The sequence below is a fragment of the Solenopsis invicta genome, chromosome 13 (assembly GCF_016802725.1).
Source record: "Solenopsis invicta isolate M01_SB chromosome 13, UNIL_Sinv_3.0, whole genome shotgun sequence".
Classification (NCBI taxonomy): Eukaryota; Metazoa; Arthropoda; class Insecta; order Hymenoptera; family Formicidae; genus Solenopsis; species Solenopsis invicta.
In genome coordinates, this window is record NC_052676.1 from 1816170 (window position 1) to 1837799 (window position 21630).

Sequence of the window (21630 nt, forward strand, 5' to 3'; positions counted from 1 at the left end):
CTTACTACTCTCTGCAATATGAACAAACCGAATATTAATCTAAAAGTAAAACGTTTGAAAGTGTCAATACAGTTATTTACTTTACATATGTAAATATTTAAGAAAAAAATGAAACTTAGGACGCTTTTGCATAGGCTAAACTTTATTTAGACAATTAGCAAAAAAAAAAAACTATTGAAATTCCAAATCAGATTTGAAATGTTAAACGTTGACGAGGAAGGAAATTCATAAAATATTGGTGAGAATTATAAATAACATAATTATAATCATAAAATATAATAATTACTGGTTTTTAAAAATTTAATATTTTTTGAAAGTCATTAAAAAATTTATTATTTTGAAAATAGTACAAGCATGATTATATTTTTAAGTAAAAAATAGTATTAAGAAAAAAAAAATCGCAAGAACAATTCGTTTTAAATCATTTTGATTCTTAATAAGAATTTATTATTTATGAAAACAAATTGTTGGAAAATAATTTTAAAAAACAAAATTTAATTAAAATACTTAATTTTATTAATATATATAATTAAAAAACATTTTTAGGAATATATGGATTATTAAAATACACATTTTTATCGATACGTAATAGACATTTTTATTAATACGCAATTTGTAGCAAAATGCTAAAGTGGAAAGGTTCTAAAAGACCAACAAAGTCTACGATTCGCATTATCATCAGGTCACTCCGTTAATTCCCGACTCTCTCTGTTATACAATTAGAAATTTTGCTATAAGCAATTACGCCGAGCGACTTAATCGCCGATTAAGCTAATTAGAGTTTGATCGAAGTTCGTTCTCGATCCGTCCGGTCACGCTCTCCACGTTCTCGCACGTTCCTCCTCTGCCTCTCCAGAGAGGGATGGAGAGAGAGAGAGAGAGAGAGAGAGAGAGAGAGAGAGAGAGAGAGAGAGAGAGAGAGAGAGAGAGAGAGAGAGAGAAAGAGAGTGAGAGAGACGAGGGTGCAGGAGGCAGAGGGTGGCTCGCGCCTAGCGGCGAGGAATACGTCGAGGTGTCGCGCACGCGCGTATAACGGGTCGCGGTGTAGCAGGCGCGCGCGTCGCGTCGTCGGGGCACCGAGCAACAGAGTGCCGTGTGTACACCCCCGCCCACGTATTCGTCGTCGTGTGCGGCTGGCAGCCCGAAGCTCGGCTGGCCGCGCTCACCCCCTAGCGACCGACGCCCGGCGATCTGCTCGTGAACGAGGATAATGCGCTCGCCGTCTCGCGCGAGGCAACCCTGGCAGCCGCGCCATCGAGCCACGTAAAGAAGCTCTTTAATGTCACACCGTGGACGAGTATGATTCTGGCTGGATCAGACCACTTCTTGGCGGGTAAGTCCACTATCCGGCCGGAGCACCTGCCGACGACGACGACGATGACGACGATGACGCTCGCGAGACTCGTGACCGTCGCTGCGCGCGCGCGAACGCAGATTTATTCGCGATAAGGATGCGAATCGTCCGATCTAGAATCATCGCGGAAAACCTCCGACGTTGCTCGCGGCCTCCTCTCTCTCTCTCTCTCTCTCTCTCTCTCTCTCTCTCTCTCTCTCTCTCTCTCTTTCCCTCTCCTCTATGTTTTCGTTTCGTTAGGACGCGTTGGAAACCAGGTCTTGAATCGATATCGGTAGCTTCCAATCGGATCGTCATTCTTCGCTTTCGCGGGATCGATGAAAATTAATGCGGCTAGTGAATGATCGAAGATCCGATCGCGATCTCTGCATTGCGCAAGCAGAGATTCCGAAATCGCTAGAGCCAGCGATGCGTTCGGGGGGTGCATCGGGGAAGGGAGCGGTTGCAATGATCGTAGCGACGATTTTTTTTTCAGGTCTAATTATTTTATTTTTGAGGTAAATTAGTTGCGAGATTTTTTTGGAAAATTTAAATAATTAAGAGAGCCGCCTGTGATCGCAAGCGCGGTGATGATTTTCTTCCCGATTGCGCCGCATTGTAATCGCGAGGAAACGTGCGTGCAACGCTGCGCAGTTCCAGGTATCGCAGGCAGTTTGTCACAACTGGAGCGATAATAAATTATTCCAGGTCATTATACGGCGTAATATGTCGCCGCCGCGTTAACGCGCGTTCGATACGACGGTCACGGTACACCCCGATATTCACGGCGGCTAAAATCCCAAGTTCAAGAGGGCGAAAGTAACGCGGACGTGTGGATCTTTCGGTTTTTACAATAAATTTTTTTTTTTTTACAAGACACGAAGACTTGTACTAAAAAGAAAACATTAATTTATCTTTTGGAGTTTATTTGCATTATTTAATTTATTTTATCATTTATTTTATTAGATTATTTTATAATTTAACTTTTTTAAAGGCACATGAACTTGTACGCAATAGATTTAATTTATCCTTTATTATTATTCGATTTATTTTATTATTTAATTACTTATTAGATTAATTACATTTATTTTTTTTGAGAGACATAAGACGTATACTCAATAGATTTAATTGATCTTTTTGACTTAGTTTTTATCTTTTTTAGTTTATTCGTATTATTCAATTTATCTGAGTAATTATTTTATTAGATTATTTATTTTTGTAATTAACTTTTTGAAAAGCGCAAGACTTGTATTTAACCGATTTAATTTATCTTTTGGAGTTTAATTATATTATTTAATTAATTTTTAATTTATTTATTAAATATATAATTATAATTTTTTTGTAATTTCCAGTGATGTACGAAAACGACTTTTAGCAGTTTATCTTTTCGAGCTTACGCTATTTATTTTATTTTGTCATGTTTATTAAAATTTGATTTGATTTGAATTTCTTTCTATTTATTTCTTGTTATTGTACAGAATTATTTTTTAATTAAAGTTATTATAATGTAGTAATTGTAAGTATAACATGTTTCTTAGATGACCGATCAAAAATTTTATATTAATCATAATTTTTCTATTAATTTGATGTCATTCACGATGTTGAATTAATGTAAAAAAATATATTTAATTATAATTTTCTTATTTGACTATTTATTAGTTTATTTTATTTAAACTCTTCCATACCTTTTTTCATCCCTCTCTATTTATTTTTTTGTCCAGAACGTTTTTTGTTTAAAATGATAAATAATAATTAATAAATATAATAATTGAAGGAATTATATTCTGCTTATACAACCAAACGAAAGCTTTATACTTATTTACATTACTCATATTTCCTTATATTGTTCTGATCTTAACTGATTGCAATAATAAATGGAAGTATTCCGCGTATATCCTGTATATAGACAAAATTCTATTCTTGATGTTACATTAGTTAATTAATTGCGTGCTATGAAATGAAACAAGGTATTTTGCAATTAGGAGTAAGTGAAAAGCATAATTTTAATGCATGCTAGTAATTGCTTAATATTAATCAAGTATAATATTTTATAATTAAAGTAATATATTATTTATATAGTTTTAAAAAAATCATTGTATAATTATATAATTTTCTTTGGCATTTAGACAAAATTTTTACATAGAAACCTTGGAACGAAGGTCATCAAGATGCACGAAACTTGGCAATATTGATTTATTGAGAATGCTTATAAATTATATAAATTCTATCTAAATAGTTGATTCGTTCGTAAAATAGAAAAGCATTCTTTCCAATTTAGAGAGCCTTTTTAGCCGTCGAATATTTTAAGTGCTTCAAGTGCTTCTTTATGGAGTAGTCACGAAAAAGCGAAGGGAAAAATCGATAATGTCGGAAGAACAGAATGAATGAACTTGATCGTGCTAATGAGATATCACAAGTTTTCATCTTATTAGCATGATAATAGTGTTAAATAGCCAAAGTACCAGCAGCATTAATAATTCATTTCCAATTTGTGAAGAACGTCATGAAAAGAAAAATTTAATTTCAAGAAAAATAGAAACTGGGGAAAATAAGAAACACATGAGATGTTTAGTGCAATAGACACAAATTTTTAGAAAAAAATCATATGGGGGACAAAAAACCTCTAAAAAAATTTTACGTATTTTTTTTAAAGAAATATAATATGTTCTTTAAAGAAACTTGACGTTTCTTTTAAAGAAATTTTAAAAATTCTTTAAAAAAAATTGTACGCATCCTTTTAAAAGGAAATGTAATAAAAAGGTTTCTTATCAAGCTACAATAAATTCAATGGGGATTTCTCGGGTTGTTTTAGTGGAAGTGACTGCAGTTTTGGGTGCCGTTGCCGGTTTCGTAGTGCTCCTTCTAGCTCTTTTCCTTTACCTGTCCCGGAAGTGGTGCTTCACGCCGCCTTCGTCCACCGCGCTCTTCGGCGGAGTCTGTGTGCCTCTCTGTGAGTCCACCAACAGCTCCACATCTCAAATCTCGAAAAACATAGGTACATGATCTTGGTTTACACCCCCGATCTCCACAGCTCCCCTGATCTCCCTGCAAATTTTTTCAGGTTCTCATATTTGTTAAAATTTCCCTCCCCTCTCGGTCTGCGATAACACAATTTTTTTTTATTTCAACCCTGTTAAATAAATTTAACACGAAGTAAAACACAAAGCCGATTGACTTGCAATCTATATTGTACTATATTTGCCAAATTTTTGTAATTTACACATTCGCGTTTCCTCGCGGTATGAATAATTCGTAATGATCAACATCATTTTGCCGCGTAGGGAAGGCATTCTCTTATTCGGATCCGGAAACAAGCTCTGATTCAGAGGAAGACGCTCTTCGACGATTAAATTTGCGTTCACATCCTACACCAGACACGTTGACCATCCAAGCGGAGGACGGACCAACGACTATCGTAGGTAAGTAATGGAATAAAATTAAAATTTAACTAGAATTTCAAATTATACAATTGTATTATTTACAATTTAGAAGTGAATTAGAATTTAAAAAATGAAGTTTTATGTATGTATTTATATTATACATAAAAAGCATGCTTACACACGCAAGCAAATACACAGAGATGTTTTATTTTTACTGTCCATTTTAAATATTTCAATTGTTTTGCAATTTAAAAAAAACGTTTAAAAAAAAATTTACGTTTATAAATCACAAATACAACGCATGCAATTTTTGTACACGCAACACACAATTTTCTAGTTATTCTGCATGTAAAATACTACACTAACGTTATAAAAAAAATCAATAATTAGATGTTTCATATTTTATCTGACGTATCTCGACGATAAAAATATTCAGTCTTTGATCATCTTACTTTCAATATTTTATGCACGAAATAATGAGATCAATCAATTAACATAAAGAAAACACGTAAAGAAGATATATAATTGTCTATTTTATATCTTGTAAGATACACACAGGCACACACATACACAAAGCAATAATACCAATATACATTATTATATCGATTTTCTTCATGCTAGCGTAATAATCATGCAGTATTACTCGTATTTAGTCTCTACAAAGTTTTTCTGTACCTTGACAGTATGTTTCATAAGATTCCAATTTATAATATCGGTCTACATACGTTGTGTATGTTATATTAATATTATCTATATTATATTAATATAGAAAATGAAAATGTTCTCTGAATAATTATTAAATGTATTCTTTTGGAAATATATTCTTTTTGGATTTGTTAATTACTATTTGTAGATGCTGGGACCACTTCCAGTAGTTGTACTGAAGAACATTCTCCAGCAGATCAACAACAGGTGATTTTCTTGATTATTTGCTTCAGAGAGATTTTAAAGACATTTGAGAAAATTCACTCCCGTGAATCAGAGACAAAAGGGACTTGCGTTCAGCATTGCATTCTATTTCGTTTGTTTCAGTGTGTGGTGGAAGTTGGAGCTTCTAGCATTATACTCGATAACCGGGAACAGGAGATACAAGTCGAGCAAAATGACTCGACAACTAATGACGTCATCACAACAATGGGTACAGTGGCTATCGAGGAAATTGGTAGTTTGGAAGTCGCTTTCCTATATGATGCCCCAATGCGCGAGATGACAGTTCGTATAATTATTATTTAATCATCAATTCCAGTTTTCATCATTATGATTTTTGTTTTTGGCTATTTATTTAAATATCTCATTTAAATAAAACGCTCTTGAGAATGTCTTAAAATTTTTACATTTATATATATATATATATATATATATATATATATATAATATGTAATTTTTTATTTAAAACATTGTTTCTTATTTTGTATTGGAAATAATAAATTCTCGTATTCGTTTTAAATTATTTAATTATACGGCTGCCGACAAATAAGATATTGTTTTCTTAGGTTCACGTATTACAAGGGCGGAATTATCCCGCTGGCATTGGCGGCAGCCAGGTACGATTAGTGCTGCTACCATCAAAAAAGCAAAGACGTAAGACTCGGGTTCGACAAGGGACATCCCCCCAGTACATGGAGAGCTTTTTGCTTCCTCGTGTAAATCCTGAGGATGTAAACGCGATGGGGGTACGACTCAGAGTGTATCTGTGGGGCGGCAGGATGATGCGCCGGGAAAGATTGTTAGGCGAGACCAGAGTGTCCTTCGACCATATTAATCTCCAGTTAGAGACGACTCTGTGGTTAACTCTTCAACCACCGCTTTCTTCCTCGGTAAATTTAATTTTAAAAGTCTATACTTGATCGCCGCTATTCAAAATAAAGATACTGTTACTGACAATCTTTTGACAATCACAGAGTGATGTGTAATGTACCCAGATATAATTGAATTTGTAGAGTTGGGTAGTAAAATAATAAAGTTAAAAAGTTAATGACTTTTAACTTTATTGAGTTAATTTTAAATGAGTTAATTTTTAACTTTCATTATTTTTAAAACATCAACTTATTAACTTTTTTTCTAAATTAACAATATATTTAAAAATAAAAGAAAAATGATTCAAAATAATATCTCATTCATATAATAGTTATTTCATATAAATTTACAAATAAAATATTAAATTTACTTATGATCTACATTATAATTGTTTTGAGTAATCTAATTAAAAAAATGCGACTTGATAATTTAATATAAATAATACTTTCAACTTTTAATCTTAACTTTTAATTTGGGTGTTCTTTTCACGTAATATTTAATGTAATTTAATTTAGAAAAATATTAACTTACCCAATCCTGACACTTGTACTAGAATAAAATCGCATGAAATTTGTATTACACTTTCCAGGCGCAGGATTGGGGAACCACTAGCAGTTTAACTCGTAGTGATTCCACGGGATCCCAACAGTCAGTCCAATCGTACGCTTCTCCAGCCATACCACCCTACGGCAGCAGCATGAAGGGAGGCAGTGTCGCTGAAATTTTAATCGGTTTGGCGTACAATGGCACGACAGGCCGCTTGTCAGTGGAAATAATCAAGGGTTCCCATTTCCGTGGTGGAGGCGGAAACGATACAAAACCTCCCGACACTTACGTCAAATTGGCTCTTATTGATAGCAACAATCATGAAATGGGCCGGTCTAAGACCGGCTTGAAACGCGCCCAACCGAATCCCCTCTACAAGGAGACTTTTATATTTCAGGTAACTCTTCTCTCATTTCTTAATCCTTTAGCTGCGACGCATTTAGAATGAAAATCATGACCTTGCAATCTGATTCTTGAAAACTTGTATATAAGGTGATTCAAAACAATCTTTTTGTTCTTAAAATGTTCTTTAAATGTTCTTAGTTGTATATTTCCGTTCTTCCAAGATGTACATGCTTTTGACAAGCGTTGACTTATCTTGTTAATTTTAAATACTTTTGTCAAGTCTTATTGCTTTATATTTACATACTATTGACAATGGAAACACTACTGAATTGATGAATTCTTTGGAAAGAACCCGCGGATGGTTGTGTTTCCATACTAAGTGTTTTATATTAATGTTTTAACTGTCTTTGAAATGTATTTTATTTGAGGACAAAAGCTCGTTTTAAATTTTATATATAAGCTTTTCCCAAATAAGATCCTTCATGAAACGTATTTTATACTCTTCGCGGTTAAAGGATTAACAAAAGTTTCTGAGCGTTTACAATATGATACATGGTATTCCATTCTTAGATATTTTGTTTCTGAATAACAGATCGCGTTGTTCCAACTGGGAGACGTGACACTCTTCCTTTCCGTGTACAACCGTCGACGAGGTGGAATGGGCAGAAAGGGTCGGGAGATGATCGGTTGGCTCTCTTTAGGTCTGAACAGCTCCGGATCGGAAGAGCTGCAGCATTGGAATGATATGCGAACGGCGAGGCAACCTATGCAAGTACAACGCTGGCATTCGCTACTGCGTCCTTGAGGTGTCTTCGTGTGAGTGCCTCTCATGGATTCATTCTTGATGCAGCTGATTCGAGCGCGAAACGATTAAACGATTTAACCGTCGTACTCGCCGAAGAGTACGGAAAATGGCTGATCGTTTTTAGAGAGGAACAATTGCTCGCGGCAGGCTTTATCTCGAGAGAGATTTCAATTCTTTCTCCTTATCTTACGGAGACGTACTGTGTACTGCCTGGTTGAAGAACGGAAGTCAATATTCCAATCGGTCTGTCAATTCCAAGTCAGAGCCCGAACAATACAAGTGTCCAAATGACGTTGTAAAGACATTCTCTTGCATGTCTGTTAATCGAGAGCAATCATGAATATTGTACATGATGACATAAAGTTCAAAAGCTATCTTAATGTTTTGGAGCTCTGTTAAACGAATATCGATGTCTAAACGGCGCTTTAAGTATCCTAAAAGATGCGTGTAACTTTCAATATCGCGAATTTTAAATTAAGTCCTTTAGAAACTTTCTGGACTTTTGTTTTGTTCGGGATGCTCTGTTTGGAATACTGTAAACTCTGAGTTACATAAACTCTTGTCTAAATGTACCAAGTACATTTCCTTTTTGATACGCTGATGGGAGCAGTGTGGCTAGTCTTCGATGTTGAGGGTCCCGACGATCGCGTGATCGTTGTCCCGGCGTTTATCGACGTTCCGGCCCAATCGTCGTGCCTGTCCTGGCACGATGCTCTCCGACTCGACATGTGCCTGAGCCAATCTGAATCATTTATTTTTTACTTTGTGCCTTTCACCCTTTTTATGCCGCGCGCCACGCTAAATGGAGAATTGTCCTGAAATGTAAGCGGAATTTAAATGTTCGCACAAGGTGTCATTTCGAAAACAGATGGTTACATTTCTTGACTTCATAATATTTTAACATATGCAGGGTGGTTATGCGATAGAGGATCTGGAATGCTTTAATCATTTTTAAAGTACTTTGAGAATCCGGAAAACACTTTCGCGTGGATCGGGAAATGTTCTAGGAAAATTAGAGTTCCACAATTAATTGTTGAGATAGGGAAGAGCCAAATGTTGAAATCCAGGAAGAGCCAAAGAAGTTCCTGTGATTTAGTAAAGCTATTCTTAAAAATCGAAGCGTCGCTCGATTTTATTTGTATCGAAGCCTAAAAGAAGAAAAGTTATTTAAATCTTCAGAGATTTAATAGAAAATTTCTAAGAAAAGTTAGTACTTTAATGTATAGGAAACACTGTTGAAATGTTTCCTTGAAAAACATAAATGTTTCTTTTTTGGAAAACTTGAGAATGTGGAGGAATGATTCGTGTGTCCACCCTGAGATAGGATAACATCGGCACAATGAATTATTATTGCTCGGCCATGTCTGCCGTTTCTATAGATTAGCAACGGAATTGTCGAGACACATTTTTAATATTTGTTTTTTTTTATAAGAACTCTATAAATGTAAATTAATACAATATTGAGATAACAAGCCTCTTTAATGGATTTGGATCTTACTGTCTTTTAGAAACATTTTATTGATTTGTAAAGTTTTTCAATTTTCGAGACTAAGACGTATTTCGAAAATATTTGATCTGAACTGAAGAGTTCAGATAAAATATTTTTGAAATAAACTCACTACTTATATTTTTAGATAATAGTCGATTAAAAGTTGATTTGATTATTAATACGTAAATTTTCGATTAAATACAAAAGTATCGATAAAAAAATGGAATTCTTTGTAGAAAAAAATTAAACATTCTGTAATTTGTATTATGTTTCTGTGATAAGTGAATACATTACTCATAGTTTTATGTATCTCAATCATTTTTCATTGTTTTTTAAATCATAAATTATTACTGTTGTACCGTTCCGTCATTGTGTCGATATTAACCCATCTTATATATGATTGTACAGTGGTCAATAATGCTTTTTCGCTTAAAGTTACTAGCATTTCAGGCAAACATACTTGCAGATATGTGTACGTCATCTACACCGTTCAGCCTGAGACGTTGTTTCGGAGCTATTCGTCATGCTATATGTATATAGCTCATTAATTGCCACTACGCACACGTAAGTTACATTTATCTTTATATTGGAGTTGCATATTAGTGTCTCTAATTTATTACTTTAGTTTGGGACCGTATAAAACGCGTCAAATTCAAATCTTTATTCTACACACCTTGATAAGAACTGTTCTTAAACAATTTATGGAGCAACCTGGATCAATATTTATTTGATGAACTTAAGAAAATATTTATTTTTATAAAATTCTCGATAATGTTCTATCAACTGTGCGTTTAGTTCGTAGTAATTTATCAATAAACTCGGTCAACTGTGCCCTTAAGGCTTAATCGGAATTAATCAGAAATTATTCGCACACTGCTTTTTGATCCGTAAAATAACATCATTAAGTAATCATCAAATCAGTTATTACGACAAAACGGAACGGTAATTGAGTAATAATTACCTGCGAAACTACTACTATTGTTCACCTGATATTTGACAAGAATTAGGTAAATTGTTCGAGCAGAAAATTTGAGGTGAAGGATATTCAGGAGAATATTCTAGAGAGAAGAAAACAACTCCACTGCTTTGTTAAACCAACGAGAAACTTTTAATACAAAGTTCTACCTCATTATGGCAATAATGTTGCATTCCATTAATAAAATTAATCCTTAATTGCGCATTTTTTATGGTCCCAAAAAACTACGAATTAAAGACATTAACTAGTACGGAGTATTTACTATCGGAAAAACCTGGAATTTTCAGAGAATTTATTTTTATTCTCGAAAATCATGCGGACAGATTGTTATATATGTTACATGTAATTTATATTATATTTTTTATTTTCCTAAATTTAATATTCAAAACTTAAGTGACTTTTCTTTATGAATGTTCAAGAAGCGTTAATAAAAGGTATAATAAAATAAATCTATTTCAAAACATTGAAAAATCTCCTTACCTGAGATTTTGAATAAAAAATTTCTGAAAAATCCGGGAATTCGTAGAGAAGTCTTTTACAGAATTTGAGTAAACACTCTGTAATGGCAAATATCAGCTGCAATGTACGAAGATAAATGCAACATCTGAAGTAGTGCATTTATGTGATCAACAGACGTTGTGAATATTTGGAATAGCTGCTAAGCTGGCAGGAGCATTTGAAAATTTATTCGAACGTAACATTATCCCATAATGGGATAACTTCAAGCGAAAAGGCATCATTAACCGTTTATATTCGATCTTGATATCCGATCTGCTTGTGTTTGTTCATATAAATCAATGTGATGAATATCGGGCCCGTGTTCTCGCGTGCATTTAACATTGAATATAGCCATCCGATTTTTTCTTGTTGATATCTAGTCTTATGCAGTTCAACAAAAACAAAAAAAAAAAAATCATTTCTTGTGCCCTTTTCACGTTATAATTTTAAGAAATTTGAGATTATTGTTATAAAAAGATTTGAGTCAGCAACCGCAATATTTTACTCGAATGTACCGTCAGTATTTTGCTCACTGAATAATTTAACAAAATCCCAAAACTTGTATAAATAATTAAAAAATATTCAATACGTTATTCTTGATTCTCAAAAGAAAGAAGAGATTTAATTAATAATTTTTCCGTAACAATAGACATCCCAATATTTAATCGGAGAAATCTTATTAGTTTAATTTTCGTACAATTTTTTTAAGTAAGTTTTAACAATAGAAATTTTATTAACGATACACTTAACTATATAATAAATGGATAATAAACATTTTCAACATGTTACGTGCTATAACTTTGTAGCACAGCGAATAAGTTCACGAAAATAGCTTTCTTTTATATTTTTTTATCACATTTTCTATCTCAAACATCTTAAAATTGTAACATGACAAAGAAGAGTGAGAATTACAGTGATAAGAAATGTAATTTCAGAAGACAAAATTATGGGAATAATTATTCCTGCTTTTGCGTTTGACAAAGTTAGTTTTTGTTGAACTGCAACGTGGGCATGCATGAATGAAACGTAGATACCTAGTGATAATTAACTCTAAAAACGAATGAAAAGTATCAGTGATGAGCTTAGTCTAATGCTTAGCTAATAACTTGAGCTTAAGATTAGGATATTAATGGCATTTAACACCAAGATTGGTCACAAAAATAGTAATTTCATGCGAGAAAAGCAGTCTTGCTTTAAAAAAAATAACTTATTACTAAATTGTTAACAAATTAATGTTGGCGAAATTAATATTAAGCTAAATGGCCATTGAGATGCTTAATATTAACTGATATTACGTAGGAAAATTCATACCACGCGTTTTGTTCGTCAAGGGACTTATAAATAATACGTATACCTATTTATACGCAATGATTTTTCTTATTGATTATTCACTTTGCGTGTTTGGCTGTTAATTTTAACTTATATAACTGGTATCTCACGTTCCCTTCAGGTATGTCTGAAGAAGAGACTTTGGATGGATTAGCGGCAAGTGTAATAGTAAGATAAGATTAGGACACGGGCATTGGTGTCTTGAGATGGTTCGAGAATGGATTGATACACGCGTGGGCTGGCAATTGTCGCCGCGTGATGTGACGGCGATGATGATGCATGGTTTTAGCGCGAGACCTCTCGGAACGAGATGGGAAACGAGACCAACAGTTCGACAATTCAATGACGCACAATGACTCGCAAAACGCACTTCATAATGCAAATGTGATTGTAGAGTCGATATATATTATAACTGAAATAGAAACATACACGATCACGAGTACGCTAGGGATGTGGCATAATCTATGCATTAATATTAGAACTTTTGAGCAAGGGGTTCCTCCGTCAATAGCTATACTAGAGGATACGCAGAAGTAGAGGATACGATTAAAGGCGCGATTTAAATTTACGCCCGAGTTAGATTATGGGAGAGAAATTGATTTAATATAAAGATGTACAAAATATAAAAAAAAAACTATGCACGTACAAATTTTATTCTTTTCTTTTATAGATTTCTTAGATTTCTTGAAATGCACTTTTTTTTTTTTTAGCAAAGCACAATTGAGCTTCGTCATTTTTGTAATCTTTAATATTAAATATCTTGATTCTTGATGTTGATATTGTAGTTCAGTGAAGTCCATTTGAATTGAAAATTTAAACGAAAAACAAGATCTAGTGTGGAGTTTTATTCGCGAAAAAATATTTTCAATCGTTTGTAAGCTGAATGTTGTCTTTTGAGCATTTTATATTAATAATTATTTAAATGACGCAATTAATTACATAATTAGTGTACAAATGTAGGGTTTAATTCATTAAAGCGTGCTAATTTTAATAAGTGATTTAAACTTGTTTGGAGTAGTTCTCTTTGTGTCTTGTATTGGGAATAACTGCACAAGTTAGTCTTAATTTACCTGGCAAGTGTGACTAACAATTGATGCGGTTTGATATTGTTATTAAAATATAGGGGCGTATAGTAATAACGTGGAAAGTAGCCTTAGACCAAAGGATCGTTAGGGGACCCCTAGATCACCGGACGAAGCCAGCGACTGATTAATGAACAAACAGATGCTGTGAATCATTTAACGCTTGACTTTTTCAAGCCTCTAGTAGTAAATTTTCATCATGATTACATATTAATCCATGCTCGAACTATTTTATCATTTACATTTTAGGAATAAAAATAATTGCGGGGACTCAGAAATCTCCTTTAGGACACGAGAAGAATTGTTTTTATCGTTAACAACAAGCGTGAGCTCTCTTTTTACGGGCAATATATGCGCTAGATGTGCGTTGCGAAGTCGAACTATAATTGTAAACGAGAATTTAAGATATCCCGAAAATGAAAATTTAGAAGCACGCGGTGTCCGAGACTTTAATAGGGCTTTTCTTTTATTTATAAATCCTTTAATTAATTAAAAAAAATTAGTTTTCTTTTTCACAAGAGAACATGCCAATGTTTTTACTCCGACGGCTATTTAATGTGTTATGGAGCAGTTCAAAATAAGAGATAGGTATATTTTTATTAAAGTTTAATTGCCTGGTTGCAGGTAAATTTAATTCTCCGAATATCAAAACTGTAAGACGTGTAAAAAAAAAAGTATTGAGATGAATACTATTTGCATTCCTGTGCATAATACAATGTGATCATAAATAATTTATACGGGAATTTATATTGAAAAAAAGTTCCAAACTTAAAGGATACGATGTTTAATAGATAAATAAAACATGACCATCATAGTTTGAAAAATTATGTCAGAAACAGTTATTTTATTTTAGTAATACAGATGACTGGACGTAAATTCCTCTCATCATTCTACAAATGTTAAAATATAATCACGCAAAGTATTATTGACACAGAAAGCAAAACATGCTAGCAATTTGCCAGCCATTAGGCAGAATATTAGCATCAATTGTGTCTACATTAAATTTTTATTCTGCCGAAATAATCTGAACAAATCGTTGGCAGAAGTGGAGCAAAATCTATCATTTTCTTAATTCAATTTTCCAACCTACGCTGGTTAAACATTTTCGACTTCCTTGCGAGTATTGTATTCCCTAAAGTTTTGGACCTTTTTTCAGCCTGTATAAATAGATACTAATATTTTTGGTAGCATTATTTTTCTTAAAAAAATTTGTCCATATATTTTCTATAGCATAAAAAAACGGGCTAAATGGAAAAATTTCCTCAACCAGTTTAAAGTATACTACAGCTATATGAGTGTAGAATGGATTAAAACGCAGCCCCATTTAGCGTTAAATATGAGTGTGAGTGTGCGTATTTGTGTGTGTGTGTGTGTGTGTGTGTGTGTGTGTGTGTGTGTGTGTATTGAGAGTGTCATGTGAATATGAATATCATATATATAAATATAAGTACACGTAGCACGATTTCGTGCATTAGCTAATATTGTTAGAGAGTACTTCTGAGTCCTAGCGATATTATCGTGTAATGTACAGTCTGTTTATAAACGGCACGATGCTAAAGAGGGAAGAAGCGTTTAAATATTTAAAAATCAATTAACGACGTAGTAATAATATCAATCTCTCAATTTGAAAATTAATATCATTCGTTTTCTATACCATGAACTGGAATTAGGGAATTCCAAGAATTCCAGTCAGCACCAGAGTGGCATACGTTGTTACATTAGCGAGTAGTTTTTTAACTTTTAGGTCTTTTACTCTTTCAAGTAAATAACGGTATAATGTAATTATGATAACGTTAATCTTGCCATGTTTTTCACTTTGCGTGATAAACTGTTGGATATGTAGGAAGCGACCAGACTAGTCCTGTTTTACATTTTCATCACTGGAGATCATAATGGAGATATGAGATATCTTTAACCTTCGGAAAACGCGGATAAGTATTCACGAAAACTTTTTTTTTTTAACTTTCGTGTTTCATACTTAGAGATTAACGATTGCGGAAATTACAGTCTGAATAAAAATGGACTAATAAACCATTTTTACGTTGTGTCAGTCATCTTTTTTTTGTTTTGTTTTTGAAAAGCAAATTGTTTCGGAAAGATAATTAAAGAGGTTTATTTAATTTTCACAAGACCATGTTTAACATGAAATTAGATCATTCATTTATTTTTTTAACTATTTTAAAGTTTGATAATCATACTGCAGGATTAGATAGGAATTATTCATTCATAGATGCTTGTCATATCGAAGAGAATAAAGAGCCAAGGTCAAATTGAAGAATACAAGATACTTTGAAATATTCCAGCGAAAATGAGAGCATGCGATATCTATTATAGACTTTCTTACAGAATAACAATAACGTATCTACTCTGTTACTCAATTTTATTGTTGAAATAAGTATTTTGCCTATTCTTCGTTGCGTAAGATGACAAAATATCGGGAAAGGTATCGGAAATCGCGAAGATTATAAACAGACTACTCTTGGATTTTTATCTATATTTTCGTCTACGGCACCCGTTTCTCTTAATAAGCATTCAAGTTTGAATGTCTACTGCACAAACTAATTATCTTAATCAATGTTATTACGTGCTTATGAATTAATAAATTACATTCATCGCGTTTTATAAAAATGTATTCTAATATATAATTAAACTAATAATAAATTTATCAATAGTTAATATCGTAATCGATAATTCAGTTTATACATTTCAAGTTTGCAATATTGACACAATGTTTATTTTAACCATACTTTTCCAACAGCTCTTTCTTTTTTCTAACCAGTAAGGCCTCTTGAATATCCTGCTGCGAGGGAATCAATTTTTGTGCTGTTGTCTCGATCTCGACTTCCGGTTCCTTCTCACGAGACAACCATTCCTCAATACACTTATTTCTTGCTTCCTGCTCGGCTTTTTGTTCCAGTGGTATCAGAATGCCATCGTCGTCGTCCATGTATCCGTAATAGTCCGCATCAATGTCCTTCATCAGTTCCGCACGTGTTTTCCGAGGAGGCGGTGGTGGTTCTTGTTCGAATAATTCTCTAACACCCGGTAGTTCCTTAGCAGCGCCGAAATATTTATAACCTCGATTACCGGGAACCTGTAATTTGATCCAACATTTGATAAACCTTGTGACAATCTGTAAATATTATATTTTATCTTATCTATATCTTTTGCAACAAATTCTTCAATATTCAAAAAAAAAAGGAAAATTCATTAGCATCATTGTCATACTGAATATTTATTTTAGCATTATTATATTATTAAATTATCAATTTAATTATTGTTATATTACTATTCTAATTTTGTTTACAATTGTGTTTCAAGAATGAAAATATTTGAGCACAGTTGAATAATATATAATGCAAGCAATATTATATGAAGAAAATATCAAATTTTATTGCAATATTACATTTATTTTTATATTTATCATCTATACAATTTTACCTCGCGTCCCTCGTGATCCAACATGCGAGGCCCGACTCTGGAATAATCAGGTCCGCCGAGTTCTTTTATCTGTGCCTCCCAATGTCGTTTCTCCCTAAGCAGTTTATTAATCTCATCATTTAAATCACGGATACGGAACTCTCCAAGGCCGGCATTTTGAATCTGAGCGACTTTCTTCGCGATTTCTCTAATTATTTGCATCCTCCATTTCTCTGCCTTGCGCAAATCTCTACATTCCGAAGCTAAATACGGTCTCCGTTCTTGTTCCTTCCTCGTCCCTTCATTGTTTTGCGCTGCTCTCCAACGAGCGAGCGTTGTCCTAAGACAAACAGAATATTATTAACATTATATTAAATATAGTTAGTAATAATATTGATTATTTTTACTTAATTAAAAATTTTACAGCAAATATATTAAGTATTAAGTTTGGCACACAAATGCTAACAAATATACTTACATAGCTTTCTCTGCATTTCGTGCCTATAAAAAAATAAAGCATATTTATTAATGACATGAAAAGTTTCTATTTAGTGAAATATATAAAAAAATGTAATACATATTACAAACTTACCATTCTTGATTTCTGCTTTTATATAAATTGTATATTATCCATAGATATTACCAGCTTTCATAAAATTGATCACTTCCAAATTGATTAATACATAACAACGGTACTAAAAATAAAAATCAAACGTAGCATTAATATAGTAACGAACTAACATCTTAATGTTAACGTGATATCAATAATTTATAACAGACTAAACAATTTGGACTTTTATATGCCAACCCAAAATATGTTTTTAGAGTAATTATTTAGAATATGAATCTCACTTTCAATGTTGATAAAATTATGCTTATTCAATGCGTTTTTGTACAGAATAAAAGAATCTGGCAGGAAAAGTGTTACTCTTCTCCGCAAAATAAACTATTAATTGTTAAAGTTGTTGACTAGGTTAGAAAACCTATCACACCGGCGAAATAAAGCGATACGAGTATGCCCTATCTCTATGATATCGACGAGATATTGGAAGATTATTGGCACGAAACGAATAAATCTGGTAAAAAAAAGTGTCGCTCTGCCCCGCGAACCGAGATATCGAGTAGATATAAAATTGACGACTTGAGGTTAGGAAACCTGTCAGTCATACCTGGTCATACCGACGCACCGACGTTCTGATAATGCATTGTGACCCTATGGTGTATAAAGTGTATGTAAAAAGTGCACGAACTGGAAATGTATGAATAAATATTCTCTAATTACAAATTCTGAATAAATATTCTCTATTCACAAATTCTTTGCTTTAAACACACAAATTTTCTTTTATAATTTTTGTATTCTTAAAGCAGAGTAGATTAATTATTATTTAATTATTTAAATTTATTATTTAAATATATAATATAATTCATTATAAACGATTTAATAGATATATCCATTTATCATTGGACTCATCATTGAAATCTTTCGCTTTCTATTGCTACATTGATGAGTCTATCATACTAACAATGAAAACATAGTAAAAATTAGTAAAGGTTTCTACACAAAGTTTCATTGTAAAATAACATTTCATCAAATTGTTGTTTTCATTAAAATCTTTTGCCTTATTAAACTTAAATTCTCAAACGTTAATTCCATAATTCCTTTCAAAATTACGTAGGACAAGATAATTTTTTAGCAACGATTATTTTTATTATACAAATTGCAAGAAAAATTAATTAATAATTAAATTAAATTAAAAATAATGAGAATTTAATTATGCGTTCCTTAATATTGATTAAAAAATCAGTAAAAGTTGTTGGAAGATGTGTCGATAAATAAAGGTAGGCGAGAATGGGATCTTACAGCGCTCAAAATAACTGAAAAATATTGTCTGAAGTATTAGGAAAACAGAATAGGCAAGGAAGTTGCCTAAAGTACAGGAGGTGTGTATTGTATCGGCGCGCTGATTGGTCAGCGTCTTGGAGGCGGGGGCGTTTCCATCACTCAGTACCGACACGCTGATTGGTCAGCGTTTTGATGGCGGGGGCGTCTTTAGCGTTCACGTACCGACGCGCTGATTGGCCGGCGCCGGGAAGCCATCATTGTAGGTTTAGCCAATTACCGCGTAGCCTCTCTCCATATAGAGTGGGGATATTGTTCCACCCATAAATCCAGTAAACCTACTCGCTAATCCTGTACTCCTAATAACTCTGACGATTTTTCGAGCCGTTTTGTCGGACCAAATCGGACGAATCGCGCATAGATAAGACCTTCCTAACCTCAATAGTTGTCCACTTTAATGCTTGACAACTTGTTTCGCGGGGCAAAGTAATGTTTTTTTCCGTCAGATTTATTCGTTTCGTGCAGAAAATTGCGCCAATTGAGTTTAAATTATCAAAAGTGCAGGTGGTGGGGGTATTCTGAATAATTATCGCGACTTTTAACAAATAATTTGCACTATTGTAGAAATCAAGTTTCTGAATCGTGACATTCAGTGAAATGTCCAATTCTCTCGTGCATAAAAGCTTAGAATTGTTGGGCTATGAGAAGGAACAGAGATTACAAGGTGAATCAAAGAAAAAACGGAAGAAACATAAAGATATCAAATATGAGGAAATCTTAGATTTAATTCCTGTTAAACACAGGTTTGTCTCTAAAAATGGTAAGACAGGTCAGTCATTTTTATCAGTCTTTTAAGCATATGTGATCTGATAGATAATAGAAATGATAATGGGACTATTAGACCCTCTACATCATCTAGAGTTAGAGTTCTTCTGTGACTTCCACTAAAGATTACGAATTTAAAAATCAATGTATTGGTTTGAACTTGTGACCTTCTAAACTTGTCACATATGCTGAGAATCTGTTGCTCTCACATGAAATTATATGACATTTCGTGATCTAATAAATATATTTTATATAAAATTTACTGTTTCTATCTTTTATATAATGATAATTATTGATGATAAAATTATAATAAATTATTTTATTAATTTCAAATTGTACTTTTTACAGATCACGATACAATTTAGGATTAATCCAGCCAAACTAGCGTTTATAAGATTCAAAAACACTTAGCTGAACAAAAAGATCCTCCCGAAGAAAATGTACAACTTCTTTTATTTGGCAATAATCATCTAAATCCTGAGATAGCAAATAATGTATGAAAAGTTAATCTTGTTTTATTAACTTATTAAGTCTGTATTTCTTACACTTTTAATAACAAAATTTCTCGTTTCTATAGACTATATTAATATGTTGAGAATTCTGTAGAACACATTAAAAAAATATATAGAATATATAGAATATGCTTAATTCTTGATTAATCCATGAGATAATTTATTTTTTAGTTGTTGCAACATGATGTACAAAATAAATTCAATCAACAACAGAAGAAACCTAAGAAATTGGAACAAACAGTTTTCACAGAGGAGAATTTTAAGAAGTTTGAACAGGAATATGTGGAATAATATTGTTACGTCCGTCGGTTACACAAACACTCTCGCGCGCTCTCACACAAAAGGCACTCGCGTGCGATAAATAATAAAGCAGAATCTTTGAAAAACTCCAACGTTTATTCTACACGTCTGTCACCCAAACAAGGCTTCAGACCTCAACAACACGAACATCGCCACTCATAGACAAAAGACGTTTATAACATAATTCACGCCTATACCGGGCGTAACAATATTATGAGGAATAGTGCAATGTGAAAAAATAGAAACGTTAATAATGTTCGATAGCCATCATCAAAGAGGGAAAGGGATATTAATAAATTGACATTAATCTTGTTTCTCTACTATAGTGCGTGGGTAATCGGTTTGCCTTTTATCGGCGATGATGTACTGAGAGCTCTATTTTACTCCTACAATTTACTTTAATAATTCCCGCGAATCTCGGCCTATTTTTTATGGATGGTTTGATACTTAAATTTTTACCATTTATCATGTAAAACCATACTTGTTTTATAAAATAGAGAAAGTGGAATAGCAATTTAAAGTAAGAAGTTATTAAAAATATGTAGTGATCCCCCCCCCCCATTGCAATGCGTTGTCATGTATATATATTGCGTTGTGTAATTAAATTTGCAGATTTATGTGACCGTAAACATTTTTTAACGTTAACAAAGGAGCATTGTTAAGAACGAAAAATTGTGTATACGAAACATCTGATGCACGGGAATATTTTATAAAACAATGTAGCCTGAATATGTTACACACAAAAATGAAATTGTATAAGACAAGTTGTATGAAAGTATAACGTTTATCAACGGAATCAAGGATATGGAAGAAATTTATAAAATAGTTTTCAAGGAAATTAAATTTAACTTGTATAAGTATCATCAGTTTCAAATAAAAAAGAGAAGTTTTCTTTTAGACATTCCGAAAAATGTAAAAAATGAAATTAGCATTGTAAAAATGTTTTAGTATTGCAAATTAAAAGATTTTAATAATTTATGAGTTCTTATATTCTCTTGTAAAGAATCTTCTATTTTAAATAAGATGTTTCATGTAATATTTACCAATCAACTTTTATATACATATGCGTGCACATGTGTAAAATTTTGTGCCTTAAGTAATATTAAAAATCCGTATTGTATTTTTACGAAATTTCTTGTAGAATTAATAAAAA

The 21630-nt window shown here is 32.8% G+C and overlaps 3 protein-coding genes across 5 annotated transcripts; 2 read left to right on the plus strand and 1 right to left on the minus strand.

The window, feature by feature from the left end:
• Nucleotides 1–966: 966 nt before the first annotated feature.
• Nucleotides 967–13135, plus strand: LOC105208122 (synaptotagmin-14). 2 transcript variants are annotated; one of them, XM_026138333.2, is made up of 8 exons: nt 967–1333; nt 4146–4283; nt 4615–4752; nt 5567–5625; nt 5746–5925; nt 6207–6530; nt 7100–7453; nt 7994–13135. In XM_026138333.2, the coding sequence occupies exons 1-8, from the start codon at nt 1300–1302 to the stop codon at nt 8204–8206; spliced, it is 1440 nt and encodes a 479-aa protein (XP_025994118.1). In that variant the 5' UTR covers nt 967–1299; the 3' UTR covers nt 8207–13135. The 2 variants fall into 2 exon arrangements, with proteins under 2 accessions (XP_025994118.1, XP_011176185.1); XM_011177883.3 differs by having other exon boundaries at nt 973–1333; nt 4146–4328.
• A 2605-nt stretch (nt 13136–15740) lies between these two features.
• Nucleotides 15741–18328, minus strand: LOC105208121 (pre-mRNA-splicing factor ISY1 homolog). Of its 2 annotated transcripts, none has more exons than XM_011177882.3 (5): nt 18170–18328; nt 17593–17695; nt 17479–17501; nt 17022–17340; nt 15741–16674 (listed from the first exon to the last, which is right to left on the minus strand). In XM_011177882.3, exons 2-5 carry the CDS (start codon nt 17593–17595, stop codon nt 16318–16320), a joined length of 702 nt encoding a protein of 233 aa, XP_011176184.1. In that variant the 5' UTR covers nt 17596–17695; nt 18170–18328; the 3' UTR covers nt 15741–16317. The 2 variants fall into 2 exon arrangements, with proteins under 2 accessions (XP_011176184.1, XP_011176183.1); XM_011177881.3 differs by having other exon boundaries at nt 17853–18180.
• Nucleotides 18329–19497: 1169 nt separating this feature from the next.
• Nucleotides 19498–21382, plus strand: LOC105208120 (active regulator of SIRT1-like). The gene is made up of 3 exons (XM_039456910.1): nt 19498–19669; nt 20035–20159; nt 20349–21382. The coding sequence occupies exons 1-3, from the start codon at nt 19498–19500 to the stop codon at nt 20466–20468; spliced, it is 417 nt and encodes a 138-aa protein (XP_039312844.1). The 3' UTR covers nt 20469–21382.
• Nucleotides 21383–21630: the final 248 nt, after the last annotated feature.